The following is a 16,513-nucleotide window of genomic DNA, read 5'->3' as shown; positions in this document are numbered from 1 at the left end:
TGTGCTAGAGGGTGATGCATAACATGAACAGTTAGTGGTTACCTGCTATAGCTTGCTTTAGTCTATTAGTTCAAAAATTAACTCATTTAGTATAATCTTAAATAACAAAATAAAATCCTAGAAGAAATGTAAATTTGTTTAATTCTTCACATTTTCTCAAAATATTAACTGTGGACCGGCCTAAACTATTCCAAAGCTTTTCAAACCTACTAATTAAATGTGCTCTCATTACCACAACAAAAATTCTGGGAAATCTTGGGCTTCTGAGCATACAACACAGGATGAGAGAATCAAATCCATTCAGTTCCAATCTACTGCTCCACTTAATAAACAAAAAATGTTAACAACATGCATTTTTAAGAAATCTAAGTGGTTTCATAATGTAGATATTGTGAGTCTTCCCACGACGCTAAATGAAGGCTTATGACAAGAGTTTAATGAGCTGTTATCCAATATCTTCCAGGCCTGGGGATTTCTGCTTCTTCCCCTCTGGAACAGAGGTTGCTCAGAAAGCAGGGAGTGTCACGATCCGTACTAAATGGAACTGCCCTCCTCAAACATCTTTACTTTTATAGTCTGTAATCCAAGTCACTCTATTAGCAGGCAGGAAAATCCCAGCCAGCTTCAAAATTCCCTCATCTTTCTATTACTTCAAGTGATAACCTTTTCCCACTACTTTATCTTTGCATTAAGTACCAGGAGCTGAAAGATGCAATCAATTTCACATTTCTTTCTGCCTATTTACATGACTTATTTGTTTCAGCAGATCCTCATTGCCACAAATCCTTCCTTTGCCCATTCATGTCTGCATACTTAACATAGATTTAATATTTCTCTAGGCCAAAGATCATAGGCTGTTTTTCTCTGACTGGAGGACAGAGACAGGAGAGAGGGAGGAGGCTGTCTGTGATCCCTTTGTTGTCACAATTTACAAAGAACAGTTCACAATAAGAAAAGTGATAAAAAAGCTTAAATCAGCCCCCCTAACACATCAGATCCAAAGTGGGAAAAAGAGGAACTAAGATGTCCTGAGACCGTTCTGGTTCCAGAGACTGTCAGACACTTTACTGACCTTATGTAATAAAACTTGCTTGGTGGCCCTGGTGGTGGAGCAGGGAATCTAACCCAGACATAGGTCACAAATCCGCACTTCATAAACATCATGTCATGGGTAATGAACCAAAAGTCCACCACCACAGAAACCAACTTGAGTCCTTCAAGGGCAAAAACTGCACATACTGGTGGACGTGTTCTGGATTCAACTTAGAATCCTCCCACCCAGCCAAGTGGGATGCCAGAATGCTGAGCCCCAGCTCCTGTTCCCACTGCACACTCCAGCCTCGTCCCCCAGGCCTGCCTGACCATCTGGGAAGGGCTGAGCCCTCAGGGAGGGATTCTTTTTTTTTTTAAATCAGATATAAAGTGGAAACCACCAGCTTCCCATCACCACCCCTGCCTCATCCATCAGTCAGCAAAGGCACCACCTTCTGGGATAAAGCTCAACAAGTCTCTCCTACAAGCTGTCGGCAGGAGTTACATACAAATGATATCTCAGCTGAACAGGCTTGGGGCAGGGCTGCCGGCTGGGACCTCAACCACCACTCAGACTTCTGTTTTTGTGAAATAATACCCTCCACATTCCATACGGCTTGCAAAGTTCTGAAGTGCAACCCATTCATGAGTTGAGGGCCGTGTATACAGTGCTAGGCAAACAGTACTGAGCAAGTGGGAACGTTCTGCATGAAAGCCTTCCATTTCACTTGAGGCAAATGCTCTTTCCATGCAAAGCTCCAAATACAGAACTCTCCCCACTTGGAGCTCTTAGCACTTGCTGCCTCTCCTTCTCTTTAGGAAAAAAATGTGGAGTGCCTCATCACACAGCATACGCTGTGTGTGTGTCTCTCTCTGCAATGCGATGTTTTTATCTTCTCTCTTAACAAAATACTAAGTTTCTATCAACTCATTGCCTGTCATGGGACTTGCACACAACAGGCTGACCAAAGGAAACAATGGGAATTTTGGCCAGGTAATAAGTGTCAAAACCCACACAGACACACCAAGACCTAAATTAGATGTTACTTACAATTCATACCTCTTTGTCATTCTTCCTTACCACAGGAATGAGATGCACGTAATATATTCCCTTTCACCTTGTTAGTGAGACTGGATTTGTGTTAACAAGAATGGTAGGGAGGAGAAAGAGACCCCAAATAACTTACAACTCAGCAGAGGTTAAGAACCCCCCCAAACCTTGTGTGTCCACATCCTCTCACACCCCGACACTCACTCAGTTGCTCTTAAACTCTGTTGCTATTTAGTTGGTTTATTCATTCCAACTAGAACCACGTTTGTCATCCAAAAACATTTTATAAATCCCTTTATAAAATTCCTGAACCTATCAGGGCCGAGCCTAGAGTGAGCCGAGATTGGTGCCCAGGACCCAAAATTCCAACAGGGGCTCGCTCTGACCCTTGCACAACCCGAGAGTGAGGACCCCTTAGTCTTTGGGTCACAGGTACCTCCATTCCTCATGCCCAGCCGCAGAGTCTTCATGAGAACCAGCCCACTCAGATGCAGATGCTCTGCACGGGTCAGGCCCACGGGGGAGATGGATTTCTAAAGAATATGTCCTCCATGACCCTCTCTCCCTCTGGCTGTGAGGTTGGAGAACCAAGATTTATAAACAGAGCACAAGTCCAAACCCCACAGTGGTTCATCATCTATTTGGAGGAGGAGACAAGTGATGAGTTAAACAAGGCCTTCTGGAACCACCGATAGAGCTCAGAGAGGAATCGTCACTGACCGGGAATAGGGCAAAGCCTCATCGCTAGCACGTGAGCCTTGCAGGCCTGTGAGCCCTCCACAAGGGAGACCCAGGGAGGTTTCATGGAAGAGCAGAGCCAAGCCATGAAGAACAAGTGGATGATGGTTAAGGAGCGACCATGAAGAGTGTGGCCTCAGCAAACAATGTTCGCCCAGCTGAAACTCGCTGTGCACACACACCACGGCCAGACTGCTGAGGACCAGAGTGCACAGCAAAACACACCCAGCTCCCAAACTACTCTGCAAGTATTGCAATTCCACTCTGATCGCTCCAAAAGTGCTTCTGAGCTCAAGGCACCTCGGCAGTAGCATGGTAGACATCAGCAGCTGGCCATGAGAACAGGAAACGCTCACTGCGCTACCAGCTTGCTCTGGTTCTGGATAAGGGAAAGCTTACTTTAGTTGAAAAGAATGATTTAAATGAATTTAAATTCATTCAGCATAACAGCATTACATCGGTGTTTCTCAATGTACTTGTGAATAATTCACTTTGGTAACAGCAAAAGCCAGACCAGAAAAAGTCACTTCAAAGACACAAGACAACATAAAGTGTACTGAACTTCCTAGTCTCAACGCCCTAACTGCTTTTCTCTCCTTCTGCCCTTTCACTGAGATGCTTCACCAGCCAATGCTCTATGTGCTACCCCTGGGTGAGCTTGTCGGAGCCTACTAATCGCAGCCCACTCTCCAAGGACCACTCTCGGAGCCTGTCCCTAAGGGTAGGGCCCATCCCAAAAGAGGTCAACTGCTTCACACCACAGCGAGTCTAGAACACCTGTTTTCATTCTCTAGCAGTGTTTCCTCAAGGCCAGGGCCAGCGGCTCCATCCCAGGTCCCCAACACCTTACTCTGCAACAGGGAAAGATGAGGAAACCGAGGAGCAGGGAGAGGAAGGGCTGGCATTGGGCCGCTCAGCTAAGCCACAGCAGAGGAGTCTGGTCAGTGCTTTCTGCAATAAACAATGATGCTTGTGTGTTCACAATTTCCATGACAATTCCATCTGATCGTGAGGCAGGGCAGCCCCCTACTCCTCCTTGCCTTTTGAATACCCACCACCTGCCTCTCCATCCTAGCTTCAGAGATGAGAAGATGCTGACGAGAGGTCTGCATTTATTTTGATAATGGTGGAAGAGTTTGAGACTGGCAGTTGAAGAGTTGGCATATGAAAGTCCACACTTTACACTTTTTTTTTTCAATTATTATTTATTTATTTTTGGCTGTGTTGGGTCTTCATTTCTGTACGAGGGCTTTCTCCAGTTGCAGCAAGCGGGGGCCACTCTTCATCGTGGTGCGCGGGCCTCTCACTGTCGTGGCCTCTCTTGTTGCGGAGCACAGCCTCCAGACGCGCAAGCTCAGTAGCTGTGGCTCATGGGCCCAGTTGCTCCGCGGCATGTGGGATCTTCCCAGACCAGGGCTTGAACCTGTGTACCCTGCATTGGCAGGCAGATTCTCAACCACTGCGCCACCAGGGAAGCCCACACTTTACACTTTTAAAACTGCACGATGTACACTAGGCTTGTTTACGAAAAGAGAATCTGCATTGGCTCAGGCTAAACCAGTCACCAAAACCACTCACCTTTTATTTACTAGTGGAAAGGGGGTCTGAACACCATCCTGATCACCATTTCCCTCTCACAACCACTTAATCCCTCCTCACACATCTTCAATGGCTCCTCTCTAACCTCTGAGGCTTTCCATGTTAGGACAACAGTGCCCAACAAGACAGAGCTACAGTTACCCAAACAAACAGTATAAACCTTCCCACGGGACCAAGTCAAGTTGAGGGTCTTAAGTCCCCCAACCCCGCAGCATTAGCATGAAATTCAGTAAATCTGTGACCGCAGCCTAATCATTTCCTCTGCCTGCTAACAGGCAGAAGTAACAGTGGGGCCCAGAGAGCTGTTGTCTCTAAAATGTAAAATCAAATTAATCCTGCAAAACAAATTCATCTTAAAATGACAGTCTGTTAAGTTGGCTTTGGCTGTTTTATCAGTTGCCTCTCAATAAAATACTGCCTCTCAATAAAATACTGCTTTATTTAAGCAGACCCAGAAGTTCACCCCCCCTCCTAGTCGCCCATCTTGGGCATCCAATGACTTTTCCAAAGATTTTTTTCTTAGCAAACAAGAGATATTTGTTGAGCTAAAGGAGCATTCTTCTGAGAAAATGATACATTCTCAGAATTCTATTCATAAGCAACGATGGTGTCAAGATCCTTTTGAGCCTTGACTCCCACAGTGAATGTGAAACGATGTCCACGAGGAGGGGGTGGCTGGGGTCAGAGGGGCAGGAAACCCACTGATCTCAGAAGATGATACCATGTCACCTAGACTGTACCACCTGGACGGTTCACCCAGACCATGAGTGAAGTTACAAAGAGGGAGCATGAAATGCCCCATCCTGCATCTGGGTTGCTCTGTCTTCCCTCGTGAGTGGAAGAGAGCACGAGGGACATTTCCTGCAACCCTGCTTAAAAACCTGTTCCAAAGCTTCTTTGACACAGTTATGCAAATGCTTCTAAAAGAAGTATCAACATATTACAAAATAATCCAATCATTTCAAGTCCCCTGAGGAAGGGAACAAAAATACATCCTATAACCTATCTGAGGAACAGTCTAAGACCCTAATAACATCGTCGATTTAGCAAAGCATAAGGGGCCATTCGGAGGTCAAGAAATCAGGACAGAAACGTCACACTGGGAACCACAGGAATAAAGCTTGCATTTTCTGGACCTAGGGAATCTAACTAGTTTCCATTGTCTCCATATTACCACTAATACCTTCTGGGGTTAAAATAAATAAATAAATAAATCCTAATTTGAACACTTCGCTGCCCAGGAAGTGTTTCTAATAATATCAACCTTCATCTTGCCTTTTTTTTTTTTCTTTGCGGTACGCGGGCCTCTCACTGTTGTGGCCTCTCCCGTTGCGGAGCACAGGCTCCGGACGCGCAGGCTCAGCGGCCATGGCTCACGGGCCCAGCCGCTCCGCGGCATGTGGGATCTTCCCGGACCGGGGCACGAACCCATGTCCCCTGCATTGGCAGGCGGACTCTCAACCACTGCGACACCAGGGAAGCCCCATCTTGCCTTTTTTTGTATTGCAGGCTCTGTGCTTCCTAATTTTCTTTTATTTTTTCACTCCTTTTTACTACTAAGACCTACTCTCCAGTCTTGGCAGCTGCTAAAAACCATCCAAGCACTTTGCATCTATCCAGAAACCCAGAATGGCAGCCTCGGTTCGGAGGCGCTTCACAGCTGGGCCCTGCTTCCCAGGGGGCCCAGGGGCTGCCCAGCCTCAGACCCGCACTCAGCGGCCTGCCTGCCTGCACCAGCTCCAGTAACCTCACAGCCTTCACCCGAGTCCCTTCATTAGGACTTGCAAAAACAAATGGGAGGCAGCTACACATGGGTCGGGTCTGTCTGCACAGTCTTAACGCAGAGTCCCCAAACACACTGCCTCTGTTCCCATCCCACGTGGATGCCGTGAAAAATGGCACAAAGAAAGGAAACAGGACCCGGTGGTTGCTTGTGACCACGGCAGAGAAACAAAAAGCGATTTCTGTCGGATAATGAGCTGAAATAGCAGTTGGGCTTCCGGGAGAGGGCCTGACATTCCTGCACAGCATTTTCCCACCCACCTGATCCCCTTGAACGGAAGGAAGATCTAAGGGAGGACAGAGAGACCCAGTGTTTGTTTCCTGCACTGGGGGTGAGAGGATGGAAATAAAACAAAACAGCCAAAGCAGGAGAAGAGGCTGGGTGGGAGAATAAAGTGGTATGCACGTGCACACGTGCACGCACACACACACAGTTAGTATTACCCAAAGAAGAGAATAAACAGGCACATGCTTCAGCAGGGAGCAGGCGGTTAGCTACCTTTACTCTGTGAGACCTGCAGTTGTCACAAATAAAAATGTACATCCTTGTTATCTTTACCCCAAATTGTGTCCACTCTAACCACTTTGTTGCTCTCTGCGAAAAACACATTTTAAAAAGATAATATTTAATGTTAGTATCAAACAAGAATCTTGTTGTTGATATTCTTAATTCTTCCCAACACCAAGCCTGCAAGCGGAATAAATTCATATGGTTTGATAACCAAATAAATAGAGTTTACATGTAACTATAGAGGCCCCACTGGCATCCCGATAAAAGACATACGTACCTCACCGAATGTTCTTTAAAGATATGGCTTATCTGGACAGACACAGCAATTTGAACAATTTGGATTAAACTAGCAAGAACCACTCCTACACTATGCCATGCTATTTATGATAATTGAATTTTTGCAATTTAGAAAAAGCAATAGAGAAAGACCATATAAGACATGGCAGTAAACATACACAGTCAATCCAGTTTAATGCTCAGAATTTTAAATAACCTCAGAATGCAGCTCTTAGGTATTAAGTTTAATTTTTAAAAATAATAGCAGCTGCTACCATTTCCCAAGAACCTACTATGTGCTGTACCCTCTGTCCAGTGCTTTACAAATTCCAAACCTGCTCATTCCTGTTTCAGAGATGGAAGATGGGGCCTGGAAGCCTCACCCCAGCACCTGGGAACACAGAAGGCTAATGTATGGAATCCTCTCAATTCACAGACTGTTCTTTTTTTTTTTTTTTTTAAATTAATTAATTAATTAATTAATTATATTTTTGGCTGTGCTGGGTCTTCGTTTCTGTGCGAGAGCTTTCTCTAGTTGCAGCGAGCGGGGGCCACCCTTCATCGCGGTGCGTGGGCCTCTCACTGTCGCGGCCTCTCTTGTTGCGGAGCACAAGCTCCAGACACGCAGGCTCAGTAGTTGTGGCGCACGGGCTTAGTTGCTCCACGGCATGTGGGATCTTCCCAGACCAGGGCCTGAACCCGTGTCCCTACATTGGCAGGCAGATTCTCAACCACTGCGCCACCAGGGAAGCCTCACCATATGAGGTGAGGCTTTTTAAACCTTTGCCATATGATGTCATTTGTCCATACTGGAATGTGGGTTTTTTTTTAATCCTATTTTGTACAAAATAATACATTCTTGCAAATCTCAATCTTAAATACCATAATGGTCCACAGGGGAGACTCATACCTTCTAGGCGTGAGGCCACCTAAACATGCCTGAAGGTAGCTGCTGCCTCCACAATGTTGTCAGGGATGCATATGCTGGGAAAACCAGGAGTGAGGTCCTGGCCAGCAACAAGACACCCTGAGAACTGCAGAAGAGTGGCCATGCTGACCCTGAAGGAGCACAATCTTCCCTGGACACTCCTCCCTGCCTACACAGGCCCCAGAAGCCCCCAGCTGTCTCCCCCGAGCTCTAAGAAGCGCTCAGCCCTCGCCTCCTCCTGCAGGGCCGCTCACACAGCTACGAGGGCTCTGCAGGGAGCTATTCCTCCAGAGACCGAGAAGACAGGCCTGTCAAGAACTAGACAAAACCCCAGCTCTCATGACAACGTCCAGCTCATACGTGTTAGCCAGTGGCAGAACCCAGAATGGTCTAGATTTTGGATTTCCACCTGGGGTTCCTTCTTCCACATAAAAGACCTGTACATGTCTCAAGTCCAGATTCCCAAGTTAGGCACAGTGATAAACAGATGCCTAATCTGTATCCTGTGTGTTGCAGACAGAGATTCCATCTCCTGCCCCCAGCGTTCCTGGAACATCTTGGCTGTCTCTTGCTTCCTCCAAGTCAGGGGGGCACTCCATCCCAGGATGGTGTCAGGGACCCCACCTCATGCTGCCTGAGTCCTAGAGTCACACCATGTGCTAGAAGGAGGCGTGTTTCCAAGTCATGGCTCCCAGCTCCACTGTGAGCCAAACCTAAGTCCCAAACCACCCTATGCACTCAAGTTGAGCAACGCAGTCCAGGACAGGATTAGCCACGGGCCCACACGTTCCACGTCATCCCCACTCTAGCAGAGAATGTCACGCTGGCACACACACAAGGAAAGCAAGATAGAAATATTAACGCAACAAAAGAAAGAGACTTTTTAGGAGTAGGAAGAAACCAGAATGGTCTTACAAGCAGGCTTAACTGATGAGATGGGAAGGGACTCCAGAATATTTTCCAAACACCTAGTATTGCAAAAATCACCCTAGGAGACTTATTCCGAAAGCTTTTTCATCTCTAAGATGAGATCCCTATTAAGAAACAAACTTCTGAAGGGAGTGCAGGAGAGTGACACCTTCATTAGGTGACACTTAGCCAAGAATGAAGCCTTTCAATGACAAGGCACGGGAACTAAGAGGCAGAGTCAGCTAAGAGGGTCCCGGGGACACAGGAGCACAAAGTGCCTCTCCATCTTGGTAACAGGGTCGCCAGTCAGGGAGAAGAGAATGCTACCTTCATGCGTGACTATAGAAGGCAGAGAAGTGAGGCCCAGGGGCATGTGACCCCCTTCTAAATAAAGAAACCCCCACACTGGGAGCGGCCGACCAGAGCAGGGGCCTTCCAGGGGGAGAGAGACCAGCTCTGAGCTACACACAGGCCGGAGCCCACTGGACGGTCTGCCCCTTCTTCCCGGATGCTCAGGCCTGTCTCTGCCCCATGCAGACACGCAGGCCCCTACCCTGGTCCACAGTGGCAAGAGACTACACGGTATTTCACAGAGGGAAATCTCCCTCACAAGAAGCTTAAAAAAAGAAAAAGAAAAAAAGAAGAAGAACTAGCCAGAAGTGTTAGGATGAAAATAATGCATGGGGTCTCAGGGCAGAGAAACTGTCTCCCCACCTCATCTCAATGCAGCAGGTGATGTACAAACACTTAAACAAGCCCCCCACTTTTACCTGGCAGGCCTCACATAACAATCTGTAAGCAAATGAGGAAGGGGTGCAATTCCACCCCACCCACCAATACCACCCTGTGAGGAGTGTCCGACAAACAAAAACAGAAGAACACGTTTAGGGGGAAAACATGTAGAATTACCTTTTTTACACCACCTGCCTTCATTTGAAGTCCCTGACCCCATCAGTGAGACAGCAGTATAATGTGTTCCTTTTGTCAATAAAGGGAGCCATTTCCTGCCTTGTCACTCGAAGGCTCCACTCTGCTATTTTCCTGGTTTCTCATCTCGAAGGCAGTAGGAAATGCAACAAGCTCTGGGACAGCTGTTCCCAGTCAATGCCTTTTTAATTGCAGTAAGGCTGCACCACCAGCGAAGCCAACTTCCAACACGGCCAAGCTTGCAGGCTTGGTGGATTGCCTGGCAAAGACCAGGCCTGCTCAAAGGCAACATAGTGATCCGAGTGGACCACAAGTTGTTCACCCTGACGGGTTAAAAAGTACTTGAAGACTAAGTTCAGCAGTAAGTTTTTGGATTTTTATTTTTTATTTTTTGGTGAGGGGGGTGTAATACCTGAAATCAGGTACCAGAAAGCCCCAAGGCAAGAAAACAGCACACACAGTTAGGCAACGCACTGGACGGGGAAAGAAGCACAGGTGCCCAGAGAAGGTTCACCCCGTTCCCTCCTTGGATGTGGCCGACCTCCAGCGAATAAATGAACAGCACCTCAGGCCAAGCTTCAACTTTCAAGATGGTTCCCACCCTTCTCCATCATCTTTGGCTTTGAATCATTCTGACCAGGGCAGGGGCGAGAAGAGCTCCCACCCATGGTTGACCCTCCCAGCCAGTTATGAGCTGGGGACGGTCTGGGTGACTCCCTGGGAGCAACGACCATGGAAATTACACAGGAAACATCCGCATTTCATAATCCTCGAGGCTTTTGGCTCGATGAGGACTGTTACTCCACACCCTTCTCTGCGCAAGGGGGTAAATGTATTTTCCTGACAATCAATCTTTCACAAAGCAGGTGAGTGCTCACCCCTGGGGGGACAGCCACACTGACCAAGCGTTGGAAGATACGCCCAGAATTTCCTCAGCACCACAGACAGGCTTCTCCTCCTCGGGAAGGGCTCACCGGAGTCCACAAAGCCCTGCAGTCCTCCAGCAGCGGGCGGCCAGCTGGTCAGTGGGGGAGAACACCACTGCGGTCAAGGACCTGCAGGCACAAGGCCAGGTGCACAGCCTGCTTCATGGGGTTTCACAGGCTCCTCTACAGGATTTTAGGGACAGGAGCCTCTTGGTCAGCATGCGTGTGGGGAAGGTCACTGGGCCGAGACAGAGAGGCAGGAAGGCTGGGGAGAGGCCGTGTCACCGAACACGGGGAGGGCAGAGGAAGGCAGACTAGGGAAACATTTCAGATGGAAGGGGCTTGGTGTCCGGTTGGAGAAGGAAGCATCCAAATGGTATCCAAGTGTCTGACATGGGAGCTCGGAGAACAAGAACACTACCCATGGGAGTGGAAACAAGGAAAACCCTGGGCTATAAGTGAGGAGCCAGAGAAGACCACCAGATACTGAAACGCCCATGGGGGTCCAAGTCATGACGGCAGATGGGCTCGAGAGCTCACACAGAGGTCAGAGCCGGAGATGGTATTTGGAAGCCAGATGCAGATGTGAGGATGCGGAAGCAGTGGGTGAGATATTCTGGGGGGACAGGACAGTGGAGAGAGGGCCCAGGATGTTACTCTGGAAAACACCTATTAAAGACTGGACGAGGAGCCAGAAAAGAGACAGCTGCACAGGTAGGAGGAGAATCAGTGATGCTGGCAGGCAGGGATGAAGGAGTCAACGGTGTCGCATCTCAGGGGGCACCAGATACACTTTCGTGGAAAGGAAAAAGCCATACTCAGTTTTTCTAAGGGTCAATCACTTTCTAGGAATGAATAACTCAAGCCTGCATAAAACCACCACTCAAAATTGTAAGACAACAGAGAAATACAGAAGCGGGCAGAGAACCCACAGCATAGTAATTTCCTTAAGGGGGCTGTCGACGAAGTTGCCTGCCACCACAGAGTCAGGATCTACAGAGGGAGTTTAAAAGAGAGCGTCAGGTGAAAACTGCCTATCAGCACTGCATAACTGAGTGTTTCTCCGTTTTGTCAAAAATGTCACACATATCCTTGACTGGACGTATCTCTGTAGATGTTCCCCCTCCGTCTGTAGCCAGCCCTGGGAAAAATAATGGGGTTCTTCTATGCTTAATCGTTTTAATTGGCCATCTTAAGACTAATGTGGACCCCAAGGCAGACATTCTGTTTGGACTCAATGCCCTCCACCTGGCTCCTTGAATCGTCCCTTAGCACTCTGGCTGGAGAGCTGTGGAGTACCACAGCACTGCAGTGCTCTGCCAGAGAGATGATGCAGGCAAGAACCCAGGGCCTTTGACGGCATGCTCTAGAGCAGCATTCTCCAAAAGAATTAGAATGCAAACTACATCTGCAATTTCCAATTTTCTAGGAGCCATATTAAAAGTAAAAAGAAACAGGTGAAATTATAGGAATATATTTTACTTCATCTCATATGTCTAAGGCATCATTTTTAACATGTAATCAATATACAAAATATTAAGGAAATATCTTACTTTCTTTCCCCCATAGTACACTTTGAAATCCAGTATGTATTTTACACTTAAAAATATCTCAATTCGGACAGGCCACAGTTCAAGTACTTGACAAGACGTGGAGCTAGTGGCTACTGCACAGGACAGAGCAGGTCAGAAGGGAATCTATGCAAAGGGAAAGAGTTCTGATTCAACTAGAAAATCTCCAAGAAACCTGCCAACGCTTGAGTTTTCAGGACAAGCTGAAGGGAAGACAATTTCCCTGAATGCTGTTGTTAATTTTAAATAAATACTCCATTGTGAAATCACAGAAAAACATCAGGAGGCCTGAGACACTGGCCTGGGAGAAGGCTGCAGGGTGTGGCCTTGGAGAAGAGGGTGTCTGGCCAGCAGGCCCATCAGCATCAGTTGTAGAAGCACCAAGGCCCAAGTTCCATCTCCTGGTCCTTTCTCATGGAGCTCTTCCTCTTTCTCTTTCTAATCTTCCAACAGCTCTACGAGGAAGGCAAGGGGCTATCCCATTTTGCAGATGAAGAAACTGAGGGCCAGGCCAAGTTTAAATTACTTGCTCATTTCTAGTCATGGCTACTAGACTTGGGCCCAGAACTCATGCCTCGCCCCTGCTCCAGGCTTCTTCAACAAGCAGCTGGCCAGAAACAGCCCAAAGTCCACAGTGAGACCTAAATAAATACCGACTGAATCACTGAACAAGTGCCCACCTAACGATTTTTAAGTAACACCTCCCTTTTGTACAGACCTGACGAGTTTTCAAATCAGTTTTGCACACACATGTGATCACCACTAAGGAATAATATGGGACTGCCCAATGGAACATTCTAAACATGTCCAACTACAGCCCAGAAGGGCTGGCTGGTCCAAGGTCACCCAGGCCTCTTACACCACATCCAACATCTTTCCACGACACATGACACCTCCTTTGATGATGGCTTTTTCTTTTAAAATAAAATTTTTAAATGTCAAGACTACTTGAAAATATTTTTTGTTGTTTTCTCAGAACTAGCAGGTAACCTAATGAATGATAGGGTACTATTTTAATCAATCACAAATATGACTTTAGCACAGTATTTCCCCCAACCTTAGCCAAAAGGGATTCTCCAAGTGGCCCAATGGTGTTCTCAGCTCTTCAAGGTCCTGGTTTCAGCCAGTGGGATCCCTCCCTTACTGAACCAATGTTCACCTACCTGCTGATCCAATGACAGAGGGCAGGAAAGCGTGTGCTCTTCAAAGCAAGCATCCTTTCTCTGCTTCCACCCTGGCTGGCAGGGAACTGAAACAACGTTACCTGTGGGGTCTGGCCTTTGGTCTGTTTATTTTACACACATCACGGTTTAGGCAAGCCTACCAATTTGGGATTTCTTGGCTCTCCATGACTAGCTACAGTACATGTGCTCCTTGGGTCTCTAACTGGGCCAACCATTAAACAGCTATTTATAGCTACCACACTGCCTTCCAACCAGTGAGGGGAACCCTCCTGGCCAACAGACCTAAACATTAGTGAAAGCAAGAAGACAAAGGCCCAGAGTCACATTTCAATACCCAACAACCTAGCGCGCAAGGTATCGATCACAATCAGGCAAGAGTTCAGTTATACTCAAAGGAAAATAAGCACACAGCAGATGAATAAATGAGAATCTTCCAAATACCACCACCTGACCCCAAGACCAGTAAACATATTGCAAAGTTCTTTCACTAAGTGATTCACAAGATTTGCACAATTCTTCAAGAAAGAGGTAGAAAAGAAAGCAGAAGCCTGGGGTGTACAAATGAGCTCACTGTATAGCTACCTGCAAGGTCGGCCTGAACCTGGGACTCCTGGAAACTGGACCAAGGTTCCCCTGCCCCCACTGCCTTGGCTATGCTCCATCATAAACCAGGACGCCCAAGCACTGTAACGTCATCATTAAGGACCAAGGACGGGGTGCGGGTCACCACTTTCACAGGATGTGAATTAGCCTTTACCTTTCCTTTATTCCACAATATTCCAGGGGTACTCACGCTAAGGAAGTCCTGCATTACCAAAAAACATCCTTTCACGCAAAGGATGGAAGAGCTGATACATATGCAGCCTCAGGGCTTAGGCACTTTCAAGCACACCAGGTCACCCTTCTCATCAGAAATTCAAAGCAGAAGTTCCTCAAGCCTCTAGCCCAGGAGTGCGGTGATGGTTTCTAGTGTGTGACTGGAATGGTCTGACAGCAGCCAGGATGGCCTGCAGCCAGGCCACAGTCCTGCACCTACCAGTTCCCAGATGCAAAAGGAAGCCCCTCAAGACCCCACATCCTAATTGCAGTACAGCCGTACCCACCCGTCAGAACCGCGCATTCAGAAGAGGAGGGAGGGCGGGGGAGGGGGGGGTGTAGAGAGAAGCAGGAGGGCAGCCACGGTCATATCCTCATCTTACTTTTCTGACAGCGGTTCGTGGTCCAGCAGCGGTAGTTGTACTCGTTGTTGATGGTCGTCTTCTCGCACAGTGGCTTCTCCTCCATCGTCCCCGGGCACAGGTCCCCACACTCCTTTGGGGGCTTATTCCCCACAATGTAGTTATTGGACACGGCATCCAGGATTAGGGACCAGTCCACCGTGGAGAGGTAGCAGAGGTCAGCATTCTTCTCGATCCGGATGGCCCCACGGGTAATGTTTCGCAGGTTGTAGAGCCCAATATCCTTGAGGTTGGTCATCTCGAAGATGACCAGGGCGTAATTGTAGAAGAGCTTCCAGCCACGGATGACTGTGAGGTTGGGGAAGAGGTCGCCGAGGCTCTCGAGGCCGGCCACACGGAACAGCAGCAGGTACTCGGTGATGACTGTGAGCTTGGGGAAGCGGTAGCTGCGGTAGTCCTCAGCCTTGGAAATGAGCAGGATGTGGAGGTAGCCCTCGATCACCGTGCAGTTCTCCAGTCGCTTCAGCTGCTGGTAGTCGTTGCGAATGTCGATGCCTGGCCCACAGACTGCAGGGAGACAAGAGGGGAGGGCGGGACAAGTCTCAGTTACAAGGAAACCACTTTTTAAAAACTATTTCCCAACCCACAACATGACCAGTTTCCAGGAAACCTATATTATTATCAAAGAAGTAAGACCCCATTCTTTACTGCTCACTGCCTTAGGAGTGGCTGCAGGTGGGCTATCTGGGGAGCTCAGCAGCCAGCTGTCCTTTGGGAAGTGCCCAGTCTGGGCCAGATGCCGTGCAACACTCTCACTGCTGTGTGAGATGCCATCCCCATCCCACCAATGTGCAAACCACAGCTTAAAGCCCAGGGCTGCACAGGAGCACAGGGGAGGGTCAAGGTTGCAACCCAGGCCTGACTGCACAGCTGCCAGGCCGCACATTCCCCACCCCTGCTGCAGAGCGCCAGTGCCCTGCACCTGAACACATAGCTCAGCAGCCAAGGGACAACAACTCACTCCTGCAGCCAGCCTCAAGGACACCATGCAGTATACACTGGAGAACAGTCACTGTGACCTGGAAGGTAGGGACCCCAGGAAGCACGCTCCCATGTTTCCTACCACCATTTGACGTGGGCAGGTAGCCTCGGGCTCTCCCCAACACTGCATGAGTGTAGACAGAAAGGCTAACTTAGCAGCAAGATAAGAATATGTGATTTATATGAAAAAAAGAGGTATCCAATTCCAACTTTAATAAAGTGTTTTCTTAATCAAGAAAGTATGCTTCCTGCAGAAAGGTTAGGTAACAGATAGCAAAAACATAGTAAAAATCATCAGTAATCCCAACATCCAAAGATATCACTACCTATGCCAATTATCCTTTCTCTATAATTTAAGGTAAAGGAAATCGGACAATAATGTAATGTTTTCAAACATACTTCCTTCATTTCATATGAACGTTTTACCAAGTCATTGCCTTTCTACATCATCATTTTAAGAAGGAGACAGTAATTCTAGGATATGAATATGCACCATGAATTCTTTTGTTTTTAAACCAATCCCCTATTGTTGGATATTTAGGTTATCTCCATATTTCCACATCATAAACAACACTGCAGTGGACATTCTCTGCAGATATTCAAAACTATTTTCTTAGGATAAATCCCTAGAAGTAGAACTGCTGGGCCAAGGCATTTGCAGATTTTAAAGGCTTTTGATAAAACAGCCTCAATAATGGAAACTTTTTTTTTTTATTTCTAGATATACACACAAAGAAAAACCCTTGTTTACTATCTTCTCTTAAAACTTAATAATTCCCAAACCTTCCATTACAGCTTCTCAAAGTGACGTTTTCTGATTGATGTAATTTGTTAATTTGTGAAGCACCCAACACGCATGG

At 47.4% G+C, this 16,513-nt stretch overlaps 1 protein-coding gene across 5 annotated transcripts in view; it reads right to left on the bottom strand.

Annotated features, from left to right (window-relative positions):
* The window catches only part of IGF1R (insulin like growth factor 1 receptor), a 300,961-nt gene that overhangs the window by 227,291 nt on the left and 57,157 nt on the right, over positions 1-16,513 (bottom strand). For all 5 annotated transcript variants that reach the window (XM_059058596.2, XM_067029531.1, XM_059058597.2 and 2 more), the window contains exon 2: positions 14,634-15,179. In XM_059058596.2, coding sequence (XP_058914579.1) covers positions 14,634-15,179 — 546 coding nt within the window. The remainder of the gene's footprint in view (positions 1-14,633; positions 15,180-16,513) is intronic.

This window comes from Kogia breviceps, chromosome 3, assembly GCF_026419965.1.
Source record: "Kogia breviceps isolate mKogBre1 chromosome 3, mKogBre1 haplotype 1, whole genome shotgun sequence".
Lineage (NCBI taxonomy): Eukaryota > Metazoa > Chordata > Mammalia > Artiodactyla > Physeteridae > Kogia > Kogia breviceps.
This window is presented reverse-complemented; position numbering and strand designations above follow the sequence as displayed.